The sequence below is a fragment of the Acomys russatus genome, chromosome 31 (assembly GCF_903995435.1).
Source record: "Acomys russatus chromosome 31, mAcoRus1.1, whole genome shotgun sequence".
In the NCBI taxonomy this organism is placed as follows: Eukaryota; Metazoa; Chordata; class Mammalia; order Rodentia; family Muridae; genus Acomys; species Acomys russatus.
The window spans coordinates 7,391,341-7,418,102 of record NC_067167.1 but is presented as its reverse complement, the minus strand read 5'-3'; the positions used below and the strand labels follow the sequence as shown (position 1 = coordinate 7,418,102).

The following is a 26,762-nucleotide window of genomic DNA, read 5'->3' as shown; positions in this document are numbered from 1 at the left end:
CCGTTCCCATTAGCGGCTGGTGCAACTCTTAAGGGAGTGATTCCCTGTGCACCCCCTCCCCACCCCCCACTCCCGCAGTGCAGCTGCTTTCTGGGCCTCCAGGAAGACTAGTGGTGGCCACTTAAGAATGAATGGTCCCACCAGGCCCAGCACACAAGAACCCTCTCACGTGACTCGGCCTACTGTGAGTGCCGAGTCTCCCTTGACCACCATACAGACCTCCAGACAGAATGGCCTGAAGCAGTTTTTCATGCTCCAGAGGTCAGAGGCCCAAAAGGGCATCGGTGAGCTAAGAGCAAGCTGTTGACTGACCCGGGTTTCTTTGGAGACTCGGGAGAGACTCAGAGCGTCTCTTTGAACCTCCCTTTCACGTTCATAGGTTCTAATGAGTAAACGGTAAGCACCTCTGAAGACCATTAACTCTACTGACCATAGAAATTCTGGTTCCTTTCAACTTGATGATGCAGCCTGGCACCAGAAATGGCTTTCCACTCTACAAGGCCGTGTGACCCTAGGGAAGTTCCCTACCCTCTCTGGGCCTTGTATATCTCTATGAAAAGGAACTTAAGCATAGACGCTGATGAAGGGACCAGCACTGTAGGCTTGGGGTCTGGAAATGCCAGCACCTGACTCGGATAGCTGGGCTTTGTAGTATCTATGGCTTCTTAGCTTTTGGGACCTGAGATTTCATGACTCGCTGCTTCTAAACAGCAGACACAAACTCTGAAGATGCGTGCATAATCACATCTGTTGAGAAACTCCCCTCGGGGAGAGGAATGGATCATTTTTCTCTGTTGGCGTGGTGCTTTGTACCGGAAGACAGCTGAGCACACACACCAACAGTAAACACATGGGCAACTGTGTGTGTATGTGTGTATGCCCAGGGGCTGTGTGTTTATGTGTGCAAGCACCTGCGTATAAAGTGCGGATAGAAAGTATGTTCCTCTAACCAGCCTCTGGCTCCCTAGAGGTAACCAGCCTTCAGATGGAGGTGGAGGGCACTGTGAGCCTATTACCACTGAGGCTTGGATCTACTGAGAGAGGCTGGGGTAGGGGGCGCAGGGTTCAAGGTGAGCACCTCTGCACATTAGTATATACCCTTGCTGCTCCCAGCCACCCTCCTCTCACCTCCTACCCGAGCAGCCTTCATCCGTTCTGACCATCCATCTTGACCAATGCTCTAGGCTACTAAGGTAATGGTTCTTGCACACCACCAGCTTGACTCCGTCCCCTCCCTATCCGTGACTTCCAGTCATGGTGGTGCTCAGAGGCCCCTGTTCAACCTGGAATCCAGAGTCAGCTCAAGGCCAGCCCTGACTTGTGTCAGCTGGATAGCCTTCGGTGACTCACTAGAGACTCCATATGTCTCCCACCCCACCTGCTACCAAAATCACCTTCCTGTACGGGACTGTGCGACGTGGGCTGCTACCCTGCCAAGGATCTCTGGCTCCTTTAGATTCTTGTGACTCGGGTGCATGCGCTGTACATGCCCAGCCCTTCCCCGCTATCTCCTCTTGCCCTGATTCCTGCAGCCTGGCCCTATGCACTCTGTGCCGAGATCGTTTCTCTGCCTCTGGCTTTTTGCTGATCTCTGATGTGCCTTTGAGTCCTTCCCAGCTCAGCCTCTGCCTTTCTTTCTGGGCAAGATAAACTCTGAAGCCAAATGGATCAATTCCCAAGCCCAGCTGTAGTCCCATCTGTGTGGCCATTGGAAAGAAGCCTAACCTCTCTGGGCCTCCTATTCATTACCTGATAATCATACAAACTGCTAAGGGGATGTGGGAAACAATTAATGGTGTGACATGCTCAGAATAGTCTCTGGCTCACAGGAAGGGCCACGAAAGTCTTAACTCTTATTTTTCATAAGTGTTATCATTTTCTGGCCTCCCCCAAATGATATTGGCTATACTGTCGTATAAGGGAAGGGGTGGGAATTTGAGGGCATTTATGAGAGTTTGGGTCCCCTTGCCGAGGGAAGTTGTATGTATGGGGTTATGCTCAGAAAAGCAGAAGATGGCTCCCTTTAGAAATCTGAGGGAACAGCCATAGAGATAAGCAGAGACAGGGAGGTAGACCATCGCATCCAGGGACGTTGGTGGCTTTGTGGGTTTGTGAGTAGAATGGAATTTGTTTGGACAGCTAGGCCAGGCAAAGGCCAACGGAGGCCCTTTAAGCCCTGGGTAAAGAGATTCCGTCCCGTCCTCCAGGCAATAGGGACCCACTAAAGGTTGTTGAAATGAGGGAAGAAGGTCACGGGGCTCAAAGCTTTGCTCCGAACAGTCAGATGTGTTTAGCACCCAGAGAGAAATCTGTTCTGGCTGCAGCCCCAGTGGATTACAAACCCAGGAATGCAGCTCCTTGTATTCTGGAGGCTTGGGAGTCCGAAACGGAGGCATCCGCAGCATCCGTTGCTGGATGGGCCTTGACCGAGCTTTTTTCCCAGGGTTCGGTGGCTGCCAGCAAACCATGGTGTCCCGTGGCCTCTGGATGCCCACCCCAATCACTTTCCCCCTTCCCCCACGTGGCTGCCTCAGTGTACTTGTCAGCTTGCCATGATTAAGAATCATCTGGGAAAAGAGTCCCAATGACAAACTCTCTGGGTTAGGTTAACCTGTGGACATGTGGGGTCGGGGGTGGGGGCGGGGGCGGGGCGGGGATTCTCTTGACTATGTTAATGGAGGTGCGAAGACCTGCGCATTTGGACAGCACCATTCCCTGGCTCTCGGTCTTGGACCGTTCAAACCTAGAGGGAAGGGCCGAGCACCAGTAAGCTTTCATGCATTCATTTCTTTCCACTCCCGACTGTGGGTGGGGCCAGCGGCTTCAAGTCCCTGCCTTGGCTTCTGTGCCACGATGGCCCGTGACCTGGGCATCGTGAGCCAGAGAAGACCTTTGTTTCTTACAGTTTGTTTTTGTTAGAGTATGTTCTCACAGGCACAGAAATGAAACTAGACCGATCAGTGTGCCTCAGTCTCCCTCTGCTGTTCTGTCACAAGGCCCTGTGCCACTGGGCTGAGAAAGGGCCCCAAGCCCAGCGTGATCTCCTTCCGGGGGATTCGGCAGGAATGTGTCTTTCAAAGCCACCATTCAACGTACTAGAGGCAATGACACAGTCTCTGTATGTCAGTCTCAGACTCTGGCTCATGTTGGGGACCTGAGAATCAAATCACTAAGCTACGTCTGAGCTTCCTCACGGAATGCTGTCCCTCGTTACCTCCCTAAAACGGACTTGCCCCGCAGAAGCATCCTTCCCACATGTCTGGTGGAAAGGAGTCTCTCTACCCCAGCAAGGTTAGCTTTTACCTCCTGGCCTGTGCCCCCCCCAAGCCCCCACCAGGGCCCCTAGCCTGGTTGAAAGCTGCAGTACCTTTAACTGCTATGAGAAGCTACAAAGGAGAATTTAAGAGTCCTCTTGTGGTTTGTTTTTCTCTCTATCGTCAGCAGCTGAATTTGCCCTAATGGGGTTCTAATGTTTTTAAAAGCCAATTTAGTAATCTCTGTATTCTTGATGGATTGTGGGAGGTCGATTAGTTATTTATATCTGTGTACACATGCGTGCCTGCAAATGGCAGGCTTGGACTTTTATGTGTCATTAATCTCTATACTATGTTAACGAAGGAACACTGCCAACTTTCAAAATGCTGCACACACACACACACACACACACACACACGCACACACACACACACACACACCTCTGTCAATCCGTGTGGTCAGCTACAGGGCATTTCCATTTATTCAACACTTCAGTGAATAGTTCTGTGCTATATCATATCAAATAAGTACTCAATCTATCATCACACTGTTTAATTAAAGATAATCAGACTTTGAAGATATAGAATACAATTAAATATACTCAGCACCCAGGAAGCTCAGTTGAAGGTGATTTAATCTTTTGTGGGTGACTCAGGAGCTTGCAGACCCTAAAGGGGCTTCACGATGCTTATAAATAATCCTCTTACGGTGTGGAAAGCTCTACTGGGAAGAAACCTCCCACTGGAAGCCAGCCAGGTACAGCAGCCTCCCCCTCTAGCGGGAATCCTCACTTTTACCTAGAAATGGTTTGTATATATCCCTGGAGGAGACAGATCTGTGAATATTTGTCCTTGGCATCAAATGCCGCTGGCAGATGGTGTGAAATCTTCCATTTTCTCCCCCTAGCTCCCTCCAATTTCTATAAGAGAGGAGAACACCCAGAGGGTGTTAATATGGCTTTAACACCTTTTTTTTTTTTTTAAACACTAATCTCTCCCCACAAAGAAGTCTATCCAGGACCCATTCATGAATTCAAATTGTTTTTATGAACCAAGTCCCCATGAGGAGCGGTAGAACCGGAGATTTGGGGATGTCAAAGAGACAGCTAACTGTGCTGCAGGAAGCACAACGCATGTTCAAACATTGTCCTAAATGGACTTATGCGTCCCAAGCACACCTCACCACTGGTTTCCTTATCCCAAGCAATCACCTTCATCAACTGAATGGCATTCACAGATCTAATGATTCAGAATTCAAATTAATGTTGCAGAGAATGAGATAAAAAAATAGCCTCTAACTAAGTGCCATTTTAAAAAGAAGTGCATTTGAATCAAGACCGGTCTTTTCTGATTTGAAAGCATTTATGAAGCTGCAATAATGAAGTGATTTCTTTCCCACACCGAAAATAAAGATGAAATCAATAGGACAGAGTATGAAATATGGATAGGAACTCAACCGTACCTGGAAATAAAGTGCTTCACAGAGTGGATGTTAAATCAGTGGGGCAAAGGTGGTTTACCCAGTCAGTGCTGACATAGTTGATTGGTTACTTTGCCAAAGCAAAAAACTTGATTCCCAGCTCACGCTAGGTAGGGCACAGTTTTGATATTGATAATACGACTACAATTACCAGCAGAAACGTGCTTAACTTTTAGTACTATTGCCTACAGGAAACAGTGTCTTCTTTTTATGTGTATATGTATGTGCATGTGTCAGGTTTTTATGTACACTTCTGTGCACGCATGTAGAGGCCCAAGGTTGACATTGGGACGCTTCCTCAGTCACTCTCCCACTTGTTCTTTGAGGCATGGTCTCTCAGTCAAAACCAGAGCTCACCAATATGACTAGCATCACTAGCCAGCTTGTTCCTGGGTTCCCATCTCTGCTTCCCAAAGCTGGAATTAACAAGCAGGCCCCCATGCCCACTCAGCATTTACGAGGGTTCCAGGATCTGAGCATCAGTCCTCTTGCTCACCTGGCAAGAGCTTTGGCCACTGATCCATCTCTCTGTCGGGGAAGCCCTTTCTAAACACAACCCTAAACCTATAGAGAAAAAGACTGCATGAGCTACGCTGAATGAAAACACTCCCGGTTGCAATGATACTAAAAGCACATTTTAAGGCCAGATGGGAAATTGCGACATGCGTGTGTAGGACATATGTCAGAAAGGGATGATTTCTTAACATGCAAAGAACTTTTCTAATAATGGGAATCTGTCTATTTAAAATTTTAAAGAGCTGGGTAGACAGTGATTTAGACACAAAGGGAAATGGATGCTAATGATTACAAGGAATGTTCTTTTCCTTAAAATTATATGAGATTAAATTAAATTAGGTACTACCATCTAGGTTCCACATTGCTTAGGGCAGGGTATCATGCATGGACATTTTCTTGATGGTGTTTTAAAGATTGTGTGTGTGTGTGTGTGTGTGTGTGTGTGTGTGTGTGTGTGTTCATTAAATGGATGTTAGTCCCTATGGCTAGATTATGAGGGCAAGAACCATCGGATCTTTATCCCATGGAGAACCTGCACATTGTTTGAATTTAGTTAGTGGGGAGGGAGGGAGGGAGGGAAGGAGGGAGGGATAGAAAGATTGTACATAAGAAACTGGTAATAGTTTCCCTTGGGAGAGTGGGGCAGGTACAGGGAGTGAAAAGGAGATTGCTTTCTGTTTACAGTTTTTACTGTTAAGGTTTTTCAAATGCCTGTGTGCAACTTTCTGATCATTGCTTTGAAAACAGTTTAGGCATTTTAAGTGAATGTCTACAACGGGAGCAAGATGGGAAAGGGCCATCTAAGAAAAAGGATGCCAACTTGTGCCAGACGCCATTGTCTCCCCATCTTGGGAGGGAAAGAGAAGCTCATTCTAGGATGAAGGTCATTAAAGAGTTCTGAGGAGCCAGGAGTCCAGCAAGGGGTCCCACTCAGCCAAACCCAGGGGCTGACTGAGCTGTGAGGGTAGAGGTAGAGGAAGATACAGTGGATGTCGAGAGCCCAGAGAAACCAAAGAGGTCAAGTTCAAGGCATTAGCTGAGCCAGAGGAGCCTATAGGCAACATTCAGGCCCTGGACAGCTGAGGAACAGAGAGTAGCATGGATGTTGCCTTGCTCCGAGCTTGCTAGCAGCCTGGGCTGAGACACGTGCTGTATCTCCCATGGCTATTCTGACTAGAATACCACTGAGGAACCTTGGCATCATGTAAGTATGGAGCAAGACACCAAAACTTAGCTCTCAGGGAAGTCCCTTGCCCTCAACAATATAGACACTTGGTGAAGGTACTCTGACCTCTCCTTGGTCCAGCCCCACCCACTCCATTGGAATCTCTTTCTGAACTTTGCTCCAGCAACAAGCACCTTCATACAGTCACCACAAAACACCTGTTTTCTTGCCTTTGTGCCTTCCCCCAGCCCATCTAGTTTACCAAATCAATGTGGATTCATTTTTTTCAAGGCTAGTACTGCCTTCATCCATGAAGCTTTTCTTGGACTACCACCCATGTGGAATATCCAGCTCCTTACTGTGCCATCCACATGGCATGTAGACTTCGTTTATAGCACCCTTGCCACCTCATTGAGTTGAGTTCCCTAAGGGCAGCCTTGGTGTGTCTTACAGTGGCTGCAGCCCCCAACGAGGCACATGGTATGGAGTCAATAGATTGAACGACGGAAAGACAGGACATATGACGGAAGAATGGACAACAGAACGGATGGACGTTAAGCTTCACAAAAGCAGCTACTCTGTTATATTTTCTACTGCGTCTCTGTGACTTGGCACTTTGTAGATCCTCAAATTTGTTTATTTAATTAACTAAAAGTTACCTGTTCTGTGGTGTGAATGGATGGGTACATAAATGGATGGATGGATGGATGGGTGGGTGGGTGGATGGATAAATGGATCAAGATGAGTGAATGGGTGCGTGGGTGGATGGATGAGTGGTTGTATGCATTTGGATTGCAAATATCTTAAGAGGCAGATGCCCAATGTCAACTCAATATAGAGCAAATTAGTCCTGATTGTCCAAAAATCTGCCTGGTCTATTGCCATGAAATTAATCGAAATGTCAAATACTATGGCTAACCCAGAATTTTTCTGTTAGCCACGCCCCAAGGCTGAGTTTTATCACGTCCCATGCCGGTTTTCCCCTCAATGTCACCGTTGTGCAGTGATCATGTGAGATGCCTTGCAGAAAACTATCCAAAGACCCCCTTCCTCCTGGGACCCACCCTCCAAGAGCTGACCACCCCTGATGCTTCCACAGCTACCCAAGAGCCAATGGGAGAACTACGATAGCATTCCCCTGAGGCTCTAAAGAGGGGCTAGAGTCTAAAGCAAGTGTTCTCTTGACCCACTGAGCCCTATGAGTCCCTTTACTGAAGTCACAGGGAAACAAAGAAATGTGGTCTTCTTTTCTATAAAGCTTCTACAAGATGGATGGCACTGAGGACCATGCAGAGAAACTGCATGGGTAATGCAGTAGAGGTAAAACCCTGGGAAAGAAGCAGGTGGAGGGGCTGGAGAGATGGCTCAGAGGTTAAGAGCACTGTCTGCTCTTCCGAAGGTCCTGGAGTTCAATTCCCAGCAACCACATGGTGGCTCACACCCATCTATAATGAGATCTGGCGCCCTCTTCTGGCATGCAGGTGTACATGCAGGCAGAGCACTGTATATACAATAAATAAACAACTCTTTAAAAAGAAGAAGAAGAAGAAGAAGAAGAAGAAGAAGAAGAAGAAGAAGAAGAAGAAGAAGAAGAAGGTGGAGTAGGTAGGAAAGGGAGCCAACAGTCTTGTGAGTATGGCTAGCTATGGGCCCTACTGGCAGGACAGAAGAGTGAAAGAAATATCTGCAACCATAGTGCTCCCATAGTGCTCCCCTGAGAAATGAGAAGCCAGGACATGTTTTTAGCATGGACCTCACGTGTGCTTGGCATGCTTTCCAACCCTATTCCCCTTGAGTAAATGCAGACCCTTCCCCCTTGCAATTAGACTCTTTTTTTTTTTTTTTTTTACACCCAACACCCACTTAGCATCTTCATTACTTGGCCTGTTTTATGACCTCTTCGATGATAATCACACCCGAGTCTGCCTTAGCCACTCCCTGTAGTCCATGGTCAGCCCACCACAAGCTGGAGTGGCCCTTCAAACACAGGCCCACCTCCATCCTCCATTCAGGAACCTCCAGTGGCTCCCCCTGCCTTGCTCAGGGCCAGAGCCAAAGTCTTTGGAGTCACCCATGAGGCTTCACCCAATCCATCTTCAGCGCTTCATCACCGCAGGCGACTTCTGTTCCTTTGTCTAACAGGCCCAGCACACACCACCCTTTGGCTTTTCCGACTATGGTCCACTGTGTTGTCCTGCTCTTCACCCAGGCACACAGGTCACTTCCTTCAAGCCTCTGCTTCAGCAGCTCCGTTACTCCTTCCTCTTTTTTTTTTTTTTTTTTTTTTTTTTTCCTGCCATTTTCCTCTGTGGCACTTAGTGCTGATTGCCTGCGTATTCTAATCGTGTGTTCAGAGTGTTCATCTGGGACACAGGGACTAAAATATGAAGGCTCTCCGGTATTTTGCTACCAGGTCTCAAGCACCTAGGGCACTGACTGGCACTTAGTAGGTGCTCAGCTAATGCTCAACGAATGAGCATTTGGCCCTTGGCTTTCTTGCTCCTCCAATGAGTACTCTTATGCCACACTGTACAGTGATGCCACACTGACATCAACACTGTCTCCGTGCCTTGCCTCTGCAGAAGAAGGCTGCAGAACAGCATAGCTGCCACTGTGCACTAAGCCCAGGGCGGGGTTAGCCGCTGGGTGGGAGGAAAAGCTGGCCGCCTGTGGCTCACAGAGGGAAGGACAGCTTGTGGGGGTCACCTTGGGCCACTTCCTGCCTGTGACTCCGTTCTACCTGTCCTACCTCTCTGCCGCTACTTTTGGCAGTCCTTGGCTGCTCTTCTATCTTCCTGGCTGCCTGGGTGGAAAGTTCCTCAAAAGCAAGGCCTGAGGCTTCCACAAGTCCTGGGCATCCTGAGTTGGGCTCCAAGGGACAACCTTGAACTTGCTAGACCAATGGAAGTGGAGCTTGAGATGGGGCATGAGGCCGCTCTTTCTAGAGAATTGGTTGTGACCAGAGAGAAGCCTAGTGCCTTGTAGGGGAAGGTTTTGGATTGTGGACAGTGACTAAAGCCCTCCATGACCCACCGCTGCCTGTCCACTTACACTTACCACCTCTGTACCCTCTGCTTCCCCCCTCCCCCCCCCCCATGCTGAACACCTGCCTCTGGGCCTTTGTTCCTCCCTGGACTGTCCTCCAGCAACAATTATAATGATAATAACAGCTGCCATTATTATTGAGCTATTTATAGAGAGCAGGCTGGATAGCACTCATTTCATCTTTCAGTGGCACTATGAGGGTTATCCACTGTGAATGTTCTCCATTATTCCGTGGCATTCCCAAGGAAACCGGTGCCTAAGGGGAGGCTAACACGATGCATCAGTGTTGGTGGGGAGGGCCAAACATGGCCTTCAGAACTCAGAAATCGGGCTCTTTGAACTGCTCGGTGGAGTTGGGTTCTCCAAAATCCCAGCTGATGCTGGGTCCCTAGGAAGCATCTGAAGTTCTGAGGCTGCCTTGGGCTCGCCTGGGGCACCTCCATGGGACCCCAAGAGTTGCATACTCACCTCTGCTGTTTCTTCTACTACGAGCATTTCAGCTGGTGGAGGTTCCTTCACAGCTAGGCCTGAGGCCTCAAGCCTCAAGCCCAGCATTTGTGTTTTCCAAAGGGTACCACGCCCTTCCTTAGATGTGTTTTCAGCCTCCACCACATCTCAGTGTGTCCAGCTGCCTGTTTCTAGAAAGCTCTACATTCGTGTTTTCTCCACTCTCATTCTTAAGTGCCCTGGGTACAATATTTTAAAGAACGATCTCTGAAAAGGAAATTTATTCTTAGGAAAAGCATGAGCGAAGAAGCATGTTCGCATTAGCAGGAAAGGGGTCTACTTCTCTCATGGACAGTGGGTTCACTAAGCAAGCCCTAAATCTGTTTCTCACTGCCAAGAGTTTTAAAATAAAAGGGAGGGGGCCCTAAGCTGGTGGTAGAGGCATAAAAAAGAAGCCATGATATTTTCTATTTTGTTTCTTCATAAATTTAACAGTAAACGAAAGCCTTCTGGCAGGGACTCGGTTATTGACTTCCTAAATCTTTAGCTCCAAAGAACTTCCTTTACTTACTTTATTAGCAAGCATTTATCGACTCTGTTCTCTGTGCCAGGTTGTCCATATATATTATCCCATTCCTGTCTCTCTGCCAACCATGAGGAAAGCGATGTCCAACACTGCAGAGGGTGGAGCAGGCTCAGAGGAACCAAGTCAGAGCCTGGCAACCCCCATGGAAGGTGGCAAAGTGGGCATCGGCACCCAGCCACGTCTCTTCCAAGGCTTCTTCCTTCCTGTTTGGTAAAGCTGAGCCGGCTGCCAGGACCCTTGCTTTCAGCTTCCTACTTTCTTAATGGAGCCCAGGTTGGCAGGCAGCACCAGTACAATCCTCTCTCCTCTTGCAGCCAGAGGCCAAGGAGGCAGAGCCCAAGCCTGTGCCCAGAGCACCAGGCCCATGTCATCACCCCACCCCTACCTCCAGCATGGCATACGCATCTTCTGATCCTGGCTTCTTCCGTCATTACATCATAACTCTTGGTTACTCACATGAAGTACCATAAAATAGACATCGTGTAAGAACAGAGTATCGAGCCACAGGAAGTGCTAGAAATGAAAAGGATGTTGAGTGCTACAGCTATGGTTCAGAGGAACATCATGTGAATCCAGGACTGTTCTAAACTGTTATCTTATGGTGCCTCCAAATAATAATAATAATAATAGTAGTAGTAGTAATAGTAATAATAATAATAATAATAATAATAATAATAATAATAATAATAATAATAATAATAATAGAGTTTCCTACTCTAGTCTGGCTGTCAGAAATCAAATAAAATTTTAATCTAAACCCAGAAAGTACTTGGCACAGTGTCGAAACTGCATTGGTACTACACAAAGTTTGGCTGGTCTCCTCCTGCTTCATCTCCATCACCAGCATCATCCTTGAGGGTGAGTAGATGAAGTCTGGGTACTGGCTAGCACGGATTTCTCCTCATGGCGAAGTACATCCTTGACCTAGGTCCAGTGGTAACGTAGAGGAAGGCGGGGCATTCTGTTTGCCATGGGGCCATGCTGTGCACCTCAGATGGGAAGCAGGCCGAGGGAGCAGCACGTCTGGTACCCAACCCCCACCCCCCACCCCCACCCCCACCCCCACCCCAGGGACAGAGGAGGTGCGGGATATGGGGTATCTAAGAGCCCAAGCTGAGCGGCGCTTCTTACGTTTTATGTTCTTGACCAAAAGATTTTCTCTCTCCAGTCACACAAGACTTCAGAAAGATGATCGTCACTGAACCCAGACATTAAATAGATGAGACTCCATGTTTGGTAGGGCAGTGTCTATGGCACTTTCACACTGGAGGCCAGAGGCTCTCAGGACATAATCATACGCGATCGTCTTAGGAAACTCGCAGTGCCCACTGCTTTGCTGTTCTCAGAAGCTAGGGGAACCTCAGCACCAGCCATGAGCAGAAACCTTGACGGCTGGCCGTGAATGAGGTGGCGCCCATAGGAGCGAACTGATCATATTTTTTGAGCCGTAGACCCTTTTTGAGAATGTGAGTGCACTCCTTCCTCAGCCGAATGAGAAACACAGCAAACGTCACGGATTCTCACAAAGACAGATTTCTCAGGCATAGTGTGTGTGTGTGTGTGTGTGCGCGTGCGTGCGCGCGCGCGCGTGCACTAGTCAGTGTGCACATGTGTATAGAGCCCTAAGTCAACATCAGCAGTCTTCCTCTATCAGTCTCAACCTTATTTTTTAAGACATGACTGGGCTAGCTGGCTAGCAAGCTTCTGTCTACACACACACACACACACACACACACACACACACACACACCAATGCTAGGCTTGCAGGTGCATGGTACCATATCTGGCTTTTACGTGGCCTTTTCAGTCCTCATGCTTATAGTAAATATGTGACTGGCTGAGTCATCTCTCCTACCCTGTGAACTTCAATTTTGAACTTGGGTCTTAACCATCAAGCCATCCTGTCCTCAACTCCAATCATGGGCTTGCATCAGACACTAAAATATGATGCTGAGGCCATTTCATTCACCTAGATACCTTTTTACATTAGAAAAAAATAATTATTATATATAAGGTTTATATATAAAGCCTTATATGGTTTCGATGAAAGTGTCTCCCGTGGGCGGGCCTATAGGGAGTGGCATTGGTAGGAGGTGTGGCGTTGGTGGAGTAGGTGTGGCCTTGGAAGAAGTGTTTCAGATGGGGGTGGGCTTTGAAGTTTCAGAAGTTCAGGTCAGGCCCAGTGTCACTCTCTCTACCGGATGCCTGCTGGTCCAGATGTAGAACTTTCGCACCCTTCTCCAGCACCGTGTGTGCCTGTGTGCCTCCATGCTTCCTGCCCTGACAATAATGGACTAAACTGCACTGCAAGCGAGCCCCAAGTGAACATTTTCCTATATAAGAGTTACCGTGGTCACGGTGTCTCTTCACAGCAATAAATCCCTAACTCAGATACTTCATATGGAGTTCTCAAAAAGAAAATAAAACCCAACACATAATCTCTGCAGAATAGATCAATTACAGATTTTGCCAATCTCTGTCATCTAGTTCTTAAGGCTTCTTTGAATAAATGACATTTCCGCGTTTGAATTTCATAACTCTCCAAAAGGACAAGCAATTCCAAGGGGGATTGTTTCTGCGCGATGAAGCCTGAAGAAACCCAGAGCTGGCGTTTGTGCGTCGACTTTCATCTCAGGTTGATGTGTGGAGCCCCTTCCTGCCTAGCACATGAAAGAGAGCCCACGAGACTCGCAGCAGCCCTAGAGGAAAGACAAGCCCTGTGCTTCATCCCACCCCCCCCCCCTCCCACTTCATAGACAAGGACACGCGGAGGTCCAGAGAGGGTCTCTGACCTATCCAAGGGCAAGCTCAGGACCGGTCAGGCTAGGGTGAAGCTCGGGGTTCCAGACTGCCCTATGCCTGGTGATTCCTATGGTACAGCATACAGATCTGGGTCACCACACAGTCAATGATGAAAACCTCAGGACCAACCTTTTCGGAACACCTGAGGGCCTGTACTGATACTTGGTCTGCCCCTCCCCACCCTCAGCATTCAGGACCTCACTCTTGGCTGTTTAAGCCCCATGATCCTGCTCCGCACTGCCCGCAACTGAGGGGGGGTTGTCCATGAAACTTAACCTTACTTCCTAGTCTGGGTCATCATTGGCTGGCATTATTTGTAGTGACAACTTCAAGGGGGGTGGGAGGTTTTCATGTTAGAGCCGCAGAGATGTCAGGGACCTCAGGTAAGGGATAAACCCCCATTTATTGCTATGGCAACGGTTTGGTCTGGCCTCGTACTCTCAGGTCTGAGTGAGGGAGAAGAAGAGAACTCAGAACTTCTCTGCCTGGATCCAGGGCAAGGAGGTTAGAGAGGCAGAAGGGTCCCTTGCAGAGTGGGCATCTCTCTGAAGGTCTGGTCTTCCCTCTCTACAATCTGAAAGATCCTCAGGTATCCAGTGAGGAGAGGTGTTTTATTGGCCTGTCTGCCAGGCTGTGATTTTGTTTTACAAGCACACTGCCTGTTCCGAATCATTAGTGTGTGTGCGTGCATATATGAAAAGAAAACAGTAACAGAGGCTGCAGCCACACAGTAAGGGCAGGCAGTTTTCTGTGGAAGATTTTTTTTGAAGGCAAACATGAAGAGCAGATTGTGTGTGCGTGTGTGTGTGTGTGTGTGTGTGTGTGTGTGAGAGAGAGAGAGAGAGAGAGAGAGAGAGAGAGAGAGAGAGAGAGAGAGAGAGAGAGATGGGCTGTGACATTCTCTGGAGCTACAAAGTGTTGGAGGAATAAGCAGTTGGAGAAGGGTCTTCAATGAAAATGTATCTGATGAATTTCAGGACTGTCACGAGCATTAACGAGTGGCCACATGTATCCTTTAGTCACTGTTATCATCCATTTAAGATAAACGTTTACTCTAGCTGCCTTCCAGAGGTCTGAGCCAACCCAGTGAGTGGCAGAGTATGGGTGAGGCTACTGAGGTCTGTGATTTGAGCAGGGGGAGGGGTGAAGTTGAGCTATTGGCTTTACATTCTTCTTCCCCTCCCGCTGCCAGGTGACTTGCATCATGTACCTTGCTCAGCACCTGTGCATTGATCATGTGCTATTGTTCCCAGGTTATTTTGTGAGCATCCATGTTCTCTCTCTCTCCCTCTCTCTCTCTCTCTCTCTCTCCCTCCCTCTCTCTCTCTCTCTCTCTCTCTCTCTCTCTCTCTCTCTCTCTCTCTCCCTCTCATGTGTGTGTGTGTCTTTATTTGGCTGGGCTATACACCACGTGTGTGTCCCTCTCTCACCTTCCTTAGATGGCAAGGCTAGCCAGGGCATGTTCTTCTTAGGATAAAGGCCGAGCTCAAGACAGCAAGTTCAAGGTCATAAGCACTTTTCAGGGCTCTGATGATTCGCTCCTGTCTGTTAACATACCTTTGACTAAAGGAAGTCAATTAGTCAGACTTGAAAATCCAAGAAGGAGGAACACTGTTGCTCCTACTGGGATAGTTAGGGATTGGTGAATGACTGTTTAAGCCACACAGCTACATTTTATGTGCTCACTAAATGTTTACAGAACAGAAAGGGACAGGGGCAGGGTGGGGGGTGGGGGGAGACTGTTATGTTCTAGAGATTTCTGTGGACATGCACTGTACAAGGTACAGAAGTCCTGGGGACTTTCCGCTGACCCCCACCCTATATATATCACCACAGAGATATCCCAAAGCCTTGTCTCACAGATCACCCAGCCCATCCACATCAGTCACATTTATTGAGCCAGTGAAGGAAGTCCTCAAAGGCCACCACCAGGACTGCCCTCCCCCATCCGCGACTGCTTAGGCTGTCTCTGGGAGAAAGAATGAGGCAATGGGTTCAGGAGAAGTTTCTCTCAGAGGACAGATTCCCTGCCAAGCCGGGGAACAATTCTGCTTCATGATCTCTAGAAATATAGTGCCCAGAAAAATGCTCGCGTGTTTGTTAAAATCAGCATCCAGGGGTTGTTGCCCACTGCCAACATCCAGGGGACCACTACAGGGGTCCAGGGCTGAGGCTGTAACTCAGTTGGTTTCTGCTTGCCTAGCATGGATGAAGCCTTGGTTTGATTCCCAGCGCCGAATAAACTGAATGTGGATTGCACACCTGTAATCCCAGAACTCAGGAGTTAGAGTGGGAAGGTTAGAAGTTCAAGGTCATCCTTGCCTATAGAATGAGCTTGTGGCCAGTGCCAGCATGGCATCTATATGCTACCCTGTCTCAAAAGGGGTTGGGGCTCAGAGCGTGCGTTCCCATCTCAGCTTCTGACAGTTCGAGGTTTGGCTGACCCCTTTGAAGAATCAAAAAGTCATGATCTGTTGTCTTCTCCGTGCCTCCCCACTGCAGGTGTGCTGAGCCTGCCAGAGAGCCTGAACCTGCACCGAGACCCACAGCGGCCCAGCAAGCCAGGAGAGCTGCCCATGTTCAGCCAGTCGGAGCTGAGGACCATCGAGCAGTCCCTGCTGGCCACTCGGGTGGGCAGCATCGCTGAGCTCAGTAAGTGAACGCTGGCTCCTCAGCCAGGTGCCCTCACTACATAGCCTCTCCATGTCCGGAGTGACACGCCAGTCTTTCTCGCCACAGGTGCTCATGCTGACCTGTCCCAGTGCACCTTAATTGAGCACTTGCTCTGTGCACAAAGCAGTGCCAGTGAAATTAGGGAAGACGAGGGTTCTAGGGGAAGGAAGGCCTGGCAAATCTTCCAGCTCTATCATTGGTGTAGTGAAATCTAGTCCTCATCTGCCCTGAGCCTCAGTTTTCCTTTTCAATTAAATCAGAGAAATCTTCGCAGCCAGCGCTGGGTGATATTCTGACACGGAATGCACAGATACCTCATCTCAGGGCTTGGTACCCTTCCTGCTGCAGGCAATGTACATGTTCTGTAAGTGCCCATTAGCCCTTGATGTCTACAGCAGATCTGTTGAATGCACCTGTCAGATCTCCCCTCTCTTTGTTCAGAATACTTCAGTGGTCCCTTTCCAACCCACAGGACAAACCAAAGTCCTCAGAACTGCTCTCAGGCCTCCCACCCACTCACTATCCTCTGTCCTCCCTCGTGTCCTTTCTGCTCTGTGACCACGGGAGGAAAACCTCAGGACCTTGGCACTGACTGCTCCCCCAGCCAAAACAACTCTCCATGCCTTGTGGTCCCACTCCTGTGAAACAAGACCTCTCTAAGGACCCTTGTCTTTTATTTAAGTAAGTTATTCAGATTACATCTAAATTGTTATCCCCTCACTTGTATCTTCCCTTTCCCCCTCCCTCCCTCTTTCACCTTATTCCTCTCCCCTAGGTCTGTGATAGAAGGGGACCTCATCTCCCACTATAAGATGACAGCCTATCAGGTTTCTTCCTGGTAGCCTGCTTCCTCTTCCTCTGAGTGCCACCAGGCCTCCCTACCAAGGGGAAGTGGTCAAATAAGGGGGCACCAGAGTTCATGTCAGAGTCAGTCCCCACTCTCCTCACAACTGTGGAGAATGTGCTGTCCACTGGCTAGATCTGAATAGGGGTTCTAGGTTCACCATATACACTGCCCTTGGTTGGTAGAGTAGTTTGAGCAGACCCCGCCCCCTGGAGGACCGTTGTCTTATTCGGGCTATCAAAACAAAATGCCAGAGTAGACAGCATGGCTTGAAAGGCAAGCATTTAGGGCCTAGAGTAGTCTAATTCAGCTCCTGGTACCTATGACAAGAGGCTCACATCCTCCTGTAACTCCAGCTCCAGGGGCTCGGTCACTTCTTCTGGCCTCTGGGGGCACCCTCACACTCAGGGTGGATGCATACACAGAGGCAAGGGTTGGGGAGAGGCACTTATTTCTCACAGTTCTAGGGGATGGGAAGTCCAAGGTCAAAAATTGAGCTCCCGGTGAAGGGCTCTCTGCCTGGCTTGCAGTTGGCACCTTCTCACTGAGGGGCGGGGTGAGGGTTCTCTTCCTATGAGGCCCTATATAAGGGCTCTACCCTCTTGAATTTGCCCAACCCTAAGCATCCGCCAAACGCCCCGCTTTCTAACACCGTGACACCGGGAGACTGAGACTTCCCGCCTGTGAACTGGTGAGGACTTAAGCACTTCAGCCCATTGGTTCTTCACAACCTTCATCCCCTACCACTTTTGAGAGTTACGCCCAGCAGTTACCACCCTACAGCCTACTTCATGCATTTCCATAGTCTGCTTATTGAGGCAGAGCTTACCTATGCATCCAATTCAGTCATTTCTAGCATATTTACCAAGTTGGGCAGCTGTAACCACGGTCTGTTTTAGAACAGTTTTATTACCCCAGTTAAAAAAGCCAGCACCCATAACAATCCTGTCACTCCCCTCTCCTAATCACACTCCACATTTCACTTCTTTACTTCTCTCTCCTCTCTCTCTCTCTCTCTCTCTCTCTCTCTCTCTCTCTCTCTCTCTCTCTCTCTCTCTCCCTTGCTGGAAGCTGTTCTCTCTTCCTGACAGAACAGCATCAGATGTATGGTACATCTGGGTCTCAGGAAGTAAGAAGCGCAAAGAAAAGAAGGTGGAGAAAGAAGGAAAGGAGAGAGAGCCCCAAAAAGCATAAAGGAAACAAAGGAGGATGTAATGGTCGTTTTTGCTAGCTAACTTGGTGGGATTTTTTTTTTTAAATGCCCAGGGAGGACCATTGAGATGGCTCGCTGAGTGAAGTGACTGCTGCCAAGTCTGATGACCCAAATCCCATCTCCAAGACGTCTTTTCAAGTTGTCCTCTGTCACCCCCATGAGCCCCTTGTAACATGCACATCTATGGACACAGTACACAAATAAGTGTAAAGAAAATTAAGAGATGTCTAAGGGACTAGGAAGCGTTCTCGGTGTGACTGTGACGGTCCCTAACGAATGGTTTCACCCCTTAAGGGACTCACAGTATGATAGCATCAGCGCCAGGTAGCACAGGTAGCAGTCAGGAGTCAAGTTAGAGGAAGTAGGTCATTCGGCGCAGCCTCGCACCGGCCTCTTCCTGCATGCCTCCCTCTCTCTATCTCGCACCCACAAAGCAGCAAAGAACAACCTTTACCACACATCCCTGCCATCACAGTGTTCTGCCCAAGCACATGGGGCCAAGAGAAGACATAGACAGGGTTTCCGAGGACTGTGCCCTGTGAGCCAAAGTAAACCTTTCCTCTCTCATTTCTGTCAGGCGTTTTAATCACAGCAATACAAAGGTAACTTACACAGGGGGGGGGGGGGGGGAGGAGACAGTCAAAGTTGGAGTTTCCCAGGTTTGCACCCCCCTAATTCGGGCTGTGTTCTCCAACCAGTCACCTCTATTCGTTTCCTCTCTGCCGCTGTGATAAATCGCTCATGACCGAAAACAACCCAGAGGAGGAAAAGATGTATTTCAGCGTCCACTTCCAGGCTGCATTCCATCACAGAGGGAAGTCCAGGCACAAACTCAGGCAGCTGCCTGGAGGCAAGAACTGAGGCAGAGGTCGTATGGGAGTGCCGCTTACCGGCTTGCTCCCTCAGCTCATGGTCAGCCTGCTTTCTTACATAATTCAAAGACAACCTGCCTGGGGATGACACCGCCCACAGTGGGCTAGGCCTCCCCACATCAATCAATCAACAGGCAATACAGTTTCTCCATCAATCAACAGGCAATACAGTTTCTCCATAGACCTGACCACTGGGCAATCTAGACTGAGAATTCCTCAGTTGATAATCCCCACTTTCCATATGATGTCTTGCCTGTGTCCAGCGGGCAATAAAAACTAACCAGGATACCAAGCTAGGAAAGCTACTCTTGCGTTTGCTCAAGACTCTGTTGGCTGTTAAACAGCTTAGCTGGCTATCAGGTCCTGGTAGGACTGGAGTGTTGATTTCTGCACCACTAACCTGTGCAGAAGTTGATACAGCAATCCCAGCTGATCCCAAGCAGTAAGGCGAATCTGGACCCATAACCCAACCAGCACCTCCTCCCAGAGGAAGCCCTGCATGGCCTCCCTTGGGGACATGCTGCATCTCTGTGATGGCACGCCATGACGGGGTTGGGGAGCTGTCTCTGGCACTGCAGTCATTAGTTTTCTTTCACTGTAACAAAACACCTGACAGAACAACTTAGGAGAAAAAGGTTCATCTGTGCTCACAGTTTTAGAAGGTTCCATCCCTGGCAACTCGGTTCTGTGTTAACTCTTAACTCACCATGAGGCAAAACATCATGGTGGTGGGAGTATGTGGCAAAGGGCATGTGTGTGTGTGTGTGTGTGTGTGTGTGTGTGTGTGTGTGTGTGTATGGGTGTGTGCAAACAGGAAGCCAAGAACAAGACAGTAAGAGAGCAGGAACATAATATCCTCAAGGACCCAGCTTCAGAAACTACTTCCTCTATCTAGGTTTTACCGCCTAAAGTTTCTAGACCCTTCTAAAATAGCACCACTACCCAGAAGCGAAACAGATGAGCCTTTTAAGGGAGGGACACACCTCATATGCAAACTACAGCAATTATAAGAGAGCTGCTTTCTTGGCCTCCAGGTTGGGACATTGGATTCCCACCCTTTTAAGATTCATGAAGCCGTGAGATGCCCCCCAGCAGCAATATTTTCTGATTACTGGTTGGGTGGCTGATCTAAAGCTTCTTCGTGACATGGCCCTGTTTACAGTCGAGTGACATCTAGAGACCCCGCCTTAGCCCATTTTTAAATACATAACATACAAGACTACAAAGAAAACCAAATTCTTTGCATTTAAACCATGGTATAGTCTTTCTGTGCTGCTTTTTTTTTTTTTTTTTTTTTTAGATTTATGTTTAGGTTTATGTGTATGAGTGTTTTTTCCTACGTGTTCATATGTGCAACACATGTGTGAAGTGCCCAAGGAGGCCAAATGAGGCTGTTGGGTCCCCTGGAACTTGAGTTACATATGGTTGTGAGCTGCCATTATAGGTGCTGGGAACCACTGAGCCATCTTTCCAGCATCTTTATTAGCACATGGTATGACAGGGTCTAGCATGGAGTTTGATGGCCATGTAATTCTGAGGTTATGATATTTATGAATAAGATTCCAAGGTATCCACAGGAAGGTGAGGTATGTTTGCATTTTAACACACTCCCAGGGTATCTTGAGAATGCACAAAGGCTCCAAGCCTTGGGATGCATTGCCAGAAGACAGAACAGAGTACCACACGTTTGGGCCCTTTCCTTCTGGGAAATGCCCTTGGCCCTGGAGCTATAGTCTGACAATGGGGTGGGAACACATTGTATGCATTGCTTGAGGAAAGACCTCCACACAGAGTAGCCCATGTAGTGTCCTGTCAGGTCTCAAAGGTTAATTCCAGGACTGGGAAGATGGCTCAGTCAGAGAAGTGCTTCTCAAGCAGCTATAAGGACCTGACTGTAGATCCCCAACACCCACAGAAAAGCATCTTATAACCCTCATGTCTGCCTGGGAGCAGAAAGCAGGGACGGAGACAGGAGAATCCTGAGTGTTCCCAGCCTTACCAAATCAGTAGCTGAGGTTCAGTGACAAACCCTGTTTCAAAAAATAAAGTAGAGAACAACTGAATAGACACCAGATGTCCACCTCTGACCGCCACATGTGCACACATGCGCACTCTTACATGCACTTAACATAAACACATATACCTCCGTGTGTGCGCACACACAGTCCTTACATGCACTTAACACATTTGCACGTGTGCGCGCACACACACACATACACACACACACACACACACCCTTACATACATTTAACACATACAGAGGTTAGTCCTGAAGTGCCTCAAAGGGCCCACCCAGCTTCTGTTCAAAGAAAGAATTTGTTAAGCAAATCCATGGCTCACCTAAGCAGGCAGCCCAAAGGGAGCAACGTGCTGCAGAAATTGTTTTTAAGGATAATTTGCTGTGTAAATTAAACACTGTCATCATTGGATGTTGACTTTCATGTGTGAATTGTCGGCACACAAATGGGTGTTGCTAATTGCGAGTGTGTTTTGTGTGTTCATTAAGTCGGGGCTGCAGCCGGTGTGCAGACGTGCTCTGATAAGGCCCAGCATAGAAGGAAGGTAATAAGATTCCTCTCTTCAGATAGGACTGTAATTTAGGCTGGCCTGCTCTGCAGTCTGAATCAACACAGACCTGTTCTCTCTGTGGACACAGAGAGCTGTTCTTCATATTCAAAGGTTGTTCCTTCCAGGCGGGTGGTAGAAGCCGCTGTTTTTGCAGCAGAGGTGACATTCTCAGCTCTTGAAGCATTCTCATGGGTGAAAGATTTGAGAGCAGAGCCCTTTCTTAGTAGCTAATGTTGATAATAGCAGCAACTGATGATTACGGAACAAGGGTGCCGTGCTGGCTCATTTAGATGGTTAACAGGATGAGTTTAGAATCACCATGGAAACACACCTCTGGGCGTGTCTATGAGTCTGTTTCCAGAAAGGCTTAACTGAGGAGGGAAGAGCTACCCTGGCTGTGGATGGCACCATCCCATGAGCTGGGGTCCTGGGCTGAACAAAGAGAAAACAAGCTGAGGCCCCCAGACCCATCTCTCTCTCTGCTTCCTGCCTGTGCACACAGCGTAACCAGTTGCTTCAAGCGCCTGCTGCTGTGCCTTCCCAGTCATGATGGACTATCCACTCAAACCGTGAACCAGAAGAAACGCTGCCTTACCAAAGTTGCTCTGGTCCGAAATAATGAATACAGGTGCTGTGATAAATCTACAGATATGCTTCTGATGTCCTGTCCCTACTTTGTGATCTGGGGCTGGGCACACGAGGGAGGTTAAACAATAAGTCCTCCATCCGCCTCCCCTGTGACTGGAAGGGCTGGAAATTTGCATCCAGGCTTTTCGGAAGGCAAATCTGCCACCACCACCACCACCATAGAACTGTGCTCCCCCAGGAGTCACCTGAAAGAGGTACCACTCAGATCCTAGAGCCTAGTCCATAAAGATGGGGTGCCAGGTGGGGCTATATTCCTCATCTCTGAGGACCTGCAATTGGCTCTGAGGGTATACAGGCCCTGGGCTAAAGTGGAGATGCACATCATTCAAGAAAGTGGCCAAGTCCCTAAGGAAAGGACCAGCCCTGAAGGCTGGGGTGTCTCCCCATGCCACTTTGCTGTTCCTCCAGTAAATAATATTAAGGTTTGGAGCTGCCCTAAGTCACTGTAGTGCCTGGAGCACTTACCTCTATCCCTTCACTTGGATCCCAGAGGCATATGTTGAAAGCTTATCTTCCATCCCATGGTCACTGGGGGGGAGGGGGGGGAACAGGGTAAGGGGGCGTGTCCTTGAAGGGGATATTCGTATAGCGAGCTTCCCTATCTCACTAATTCTTGGCTGCTGCAAAGCAAAGATGCCTCTCCTACCTGCTGCTCCTTCCATGAGATACTGAGCTTCTGCAGACCCAAAGTGGTGAAGCCAAGAGACCATAGGCAAATTAATTCTCTTCATACGTAGATTACTTCAAGTATTTTGCCACTTCAGGTGGGATGCTTACTGACATATAGGCTTGGGGTAAAAAAACACTCACCATTTCTGGATCTTCTGTGTGTACAGTGCACGGCCTACACTCCAGGCATTATTGGTATTCCCATTTCACAGATAACAAAACTGGGTGTGAGGAGGGGGGTCACTGTCTTGTCTAAGGATTTACAGCCAGAAAGAAGAAAAGTCTTCGTTCAAATAGCTTTCGTTGGCCTCTCTGCTGTGTCTGAAGGAGCTTTGTATCTGAGCACCTCATGTGCCACCCACAGCTCAGCAAATGTCCCTCGAATGAGAAATTAGTCGCCCGAAGAGAACGACCCTATGACACAAAGACTGAAGGAGATTCCGTAGATTGGGGCCTCAAGTTGTCTATTGAACTTTAGAACTTGGGGGGGGGGGCTGAGTTGAATATATACATGCCCTCAAACCCATAACAGGAAAGTGATACCCTAAGAGCATGTGGTCCCCACACTGACTTGAAGTCTGTGGGGCAGTGCTGGTCACCCCCCCCCCCCCCCGCCCGAGTGTGGTCCTCTCTTTCCTATTCCTCCTGTCCTCTCTCTGTCCCTTGCACCCTCCCCTCCCCTTTTCTCTCATTTTTCTTTCTTTTCAAAATGAAAGGGCTGTCTGAGCATTGACTTGGGCAGAAGCAGCCCGCATTGGAATGTGTGATCATTTTCCAGGGAAGTCACCCCTGGCTCACAGCAGTCTCGGTTTCTAAGGGGATGTACATAAGAGCTGGAGCTGGGCAGGTTCAAAGAGGCATCCTCTGGGCTGTCATGGAAGATGATTGTAGGTGATGCACAGAGCCTTTTTAATTTTAATTGCTGTATATATTTCATGAGGAAATATTGGCTTTCCATTTATGGCACTGATATGAAGCTTCCTCTTTAAATGAATTTATTTGTATGAACAAGTGAGGCAATTTAAAGAGAAAATATTAAGTAAATAAATTGTACAAGCTGTGCACAGATAGGAGAGACATCATGATGGTAACTCCCAGGTGGCTGACATTTGAGAAACACAATTACCAGTGCATAGATTCTCAGATAGGTTCCTTGAACTGAACTAGAGCTGCCCAAGCTTAGAGCAGCTGGTGGGGGAAAAAAAAATAAATTTTTGTTTGGCGCTCATGTCACAGACAGGGGAGACAGCAGATGACATGTAGAGATGGTCTTGCATGGGCAGAGCCTCCTTGGAGAGATGCCGAGGGCCTCTAGACCAGGGATGAAGAGATGATAATGGTAATGGAAGTCATGTGATGACTTAAATGATTACGATAATGTTTGGTGATGATGAAGATGATGGTGATGATGGTGAACATGGTGGTGACAAGACTTACATGATATTGGTGATGATGATGATGGAAAACGATGTGATGGTGATAGTGATAGTTGGGGTGATCATGCTGGTGATGATGGATTTAGTGATGGCAGAAATGATATGATAGTCATGTTGCTAATGTTGATGAGGATGAAAATTATGTAATGATGACAGTGAAGATGGAATTGATGTGGTGATGGTGGTGGTGGTGGTAATAATAATAACAGTGATAGTGGTGATACAAAGAAGAATAGTGCTAAATACTAATTAAGCACAAACAAGGAACCAGATCCTGTTTTGAGTACTGTTAGTATGTATATGCATTCCCTCACTTAATTCTATGAGGTAAATGTCACTATTATCTCTCCATCTTATAGACAAGGATGCCAAGTTAGGTGTTTTATGTGGTTTTTTTTTTCTCTTAATGTACAGGACAAACCCATTCTGTCATTACTTCCCCTTCTCACAGAGAACTAAATTAGCTTGTCCAGAGTCGCCACTACATAATGGCAGGCTGGGTGCTAAGATTCATGCAAAGAGCGTGCTATACCATGCCCAGAAGACAGCAAGAAGTGGGGTGTGGTCTCTGTGCCTGAGGCTCCATGGAGGAAGCAAAAGCATGGAGAGTTAACTGTAAATCACTAGAACACCAAGCAGCTGCATCCTTTTTTGGGGGTGTGTTGCAGGGATGCAAGGGGACAAGATTCTGACCGCAGCAGCATTTTAGAGGGTTCCCATTGTGAGGCTGTGGGGAGTAACCATCCAAGTTAACAAATTAACAAAACAAGGACCTGAGAATGCCAGAATGCGCCCCGAAGAATGTGGGGAAATAATGAGACTACAAGACAAAGGGTGCTCACCTACCAGCCTTCCCAGTGCCCCCAGGATGTGATAAGATGGTGGCAGCCAGAAACCACAGCCAGCATTCCTTTGTTTCTGCTATTACTATCAGCACTCCCATTTTCCACTTACTCTTGATTTTTCTCATTCTGAAGTATTTTATGGGAATAGTCTTCTTTCATTTTATTAGTATGAATTAATCATATATAATAGGTTTCACTGTGCCATATTCATATACACAAACAATATAATTTAACAGTATTTATCACTTATTATCCTCTCAGGTTCCTCTCTTATGATTCCTATTTTAGTTTCTTTTCTGTTGCTGAGAATATATGTGTATGTATGTATATATACATATTTTTTTCAAGGGGTAAAGAGTTTAGTTGTTTCATAGTTCCAGTCTATCACTGCAGGGAAATCAAGGCATCAGGAATTTGAAGTAGACAGTCACATTATGTCCACAGTCAAGAACAAAGGCAATGAATTAGTGCGTGTGTGCTAGCTCTTCTTGCTTTCTTCACTCTCATACTGTCCAGGATCCTTTACCAAGGGGATTGTGCCACCCGTGGTGGGTAGATCTTCCCATCAACTAACATAACCAAATAATCCTGAAGACACGCCTAGAGGGCCCTTCTAGTTGACTCTGGGTTTGGTCAAGGTGAGAATTAGCACTTAGCACTAACAGTCTTTAGGGCCTCATGAGCTCCTTCTTCTTGATAGCATTTGAAAGAAAGAATTTTCTAGTTTGACCCTGGACAGTAGTGCAAGGAAGGAAATACTTTCCCCCAGGTACCAGAATTTAAAGTTCAGAAGTTGCAGGAAAGTTGAATATCACCCTTAATCCCCCCAAGCATAAAAATCCTTGGTCAACACTCGCTTTCTCCTTCTCTCAATATTTATTTTGTGCATACTTTTTAATAACATAATCCTGATCAGAGAATAAGTAATTTTGAAGTTCACACTTTCCCTACTTACCATTTTAATGAAGATCCCTCCTCACGATATTGCAGTTTTGTGCAAACAGTTTTGGTGTCTGCCCAAGTTTATTATTTGATCTTGTGGGTGTACTAGAGTTTCTTTCTTATGTTTTTGGGGCCTTTGTTTGTCGGCTTTGGGAGTCTGTAAATAAGATTTGGGTGCCAATCCTCATGGATGAAGATTCCACGGCATTTTGAATTCTAACATTGGGACGCATTCCCAGAAATGGATTACTGACTTGGGGGACTGGACTGTTTGATAATGCATTTGCTGCATAAAGCTAAATTGCTCCAAGATGGAATGAGGGCTGACTAGCTAAACTGGGCTGCCTTTGAAGGGAGAAATTGGACCACTGCAGAAAGAAAGAGACAGGCAAAACCTTGTCTGACCCCACTCCAACCTCCTTGCCCTGCAACTTGGGCCTCAGTTTTCTATCTCAGCAGTTTGGACCTTTGGGACTAGATTCTTTGTTGTGGCAACTGATCTGTGCACAGGATGTTCAGCAGGGTCCCTAACCTCAGCCCACTAGTCATCAGAGGCATCTCCATAAGTGTAAAGAGCAAATATGTCCCCAGACTTTGCCGATTAAAAAGCCACCCAGCTGAGAACCACAGCTGCAACACTGAGACATATCAGCATGCACTGTGGATGCTGTGGGGGCAAGGGTACGTGGATGCTGTCTTGGTGGTGCTCAGTACTGAACTCAGACTGGAAGGTACTTGTACTGTTCCTAAAACACAG

At 47.8% G+C, this 26,762-nt stretch overlaps 1 protein-coding gene across 2 annotated transcripts in view; it reads left to right on the top strand.

Moving 5' to 3' along the window:
• Abtb3 (ankyrin repeat and BTB domain containing 3) overlaps nucleotides 1-26,762 on the top strand; it is a 184,648-nt gene that overhangs the window by 54,358 nt on the left and 103,528 nt on the right. For both annotated transcript variants that reach the window (XM_051139718.1, XM_051139717.1), the window contains exon 2: nucleotides 15,798-15,947. In XM_051139718.1, coding sequence (XP_050995675.1) covers nucleotides 15,798-15,947 — 150 coding nt within the window. The remainder of the gene's footprint in view (nucleotides 1-15,797; nucleotides 15,948-26,762) is intronic.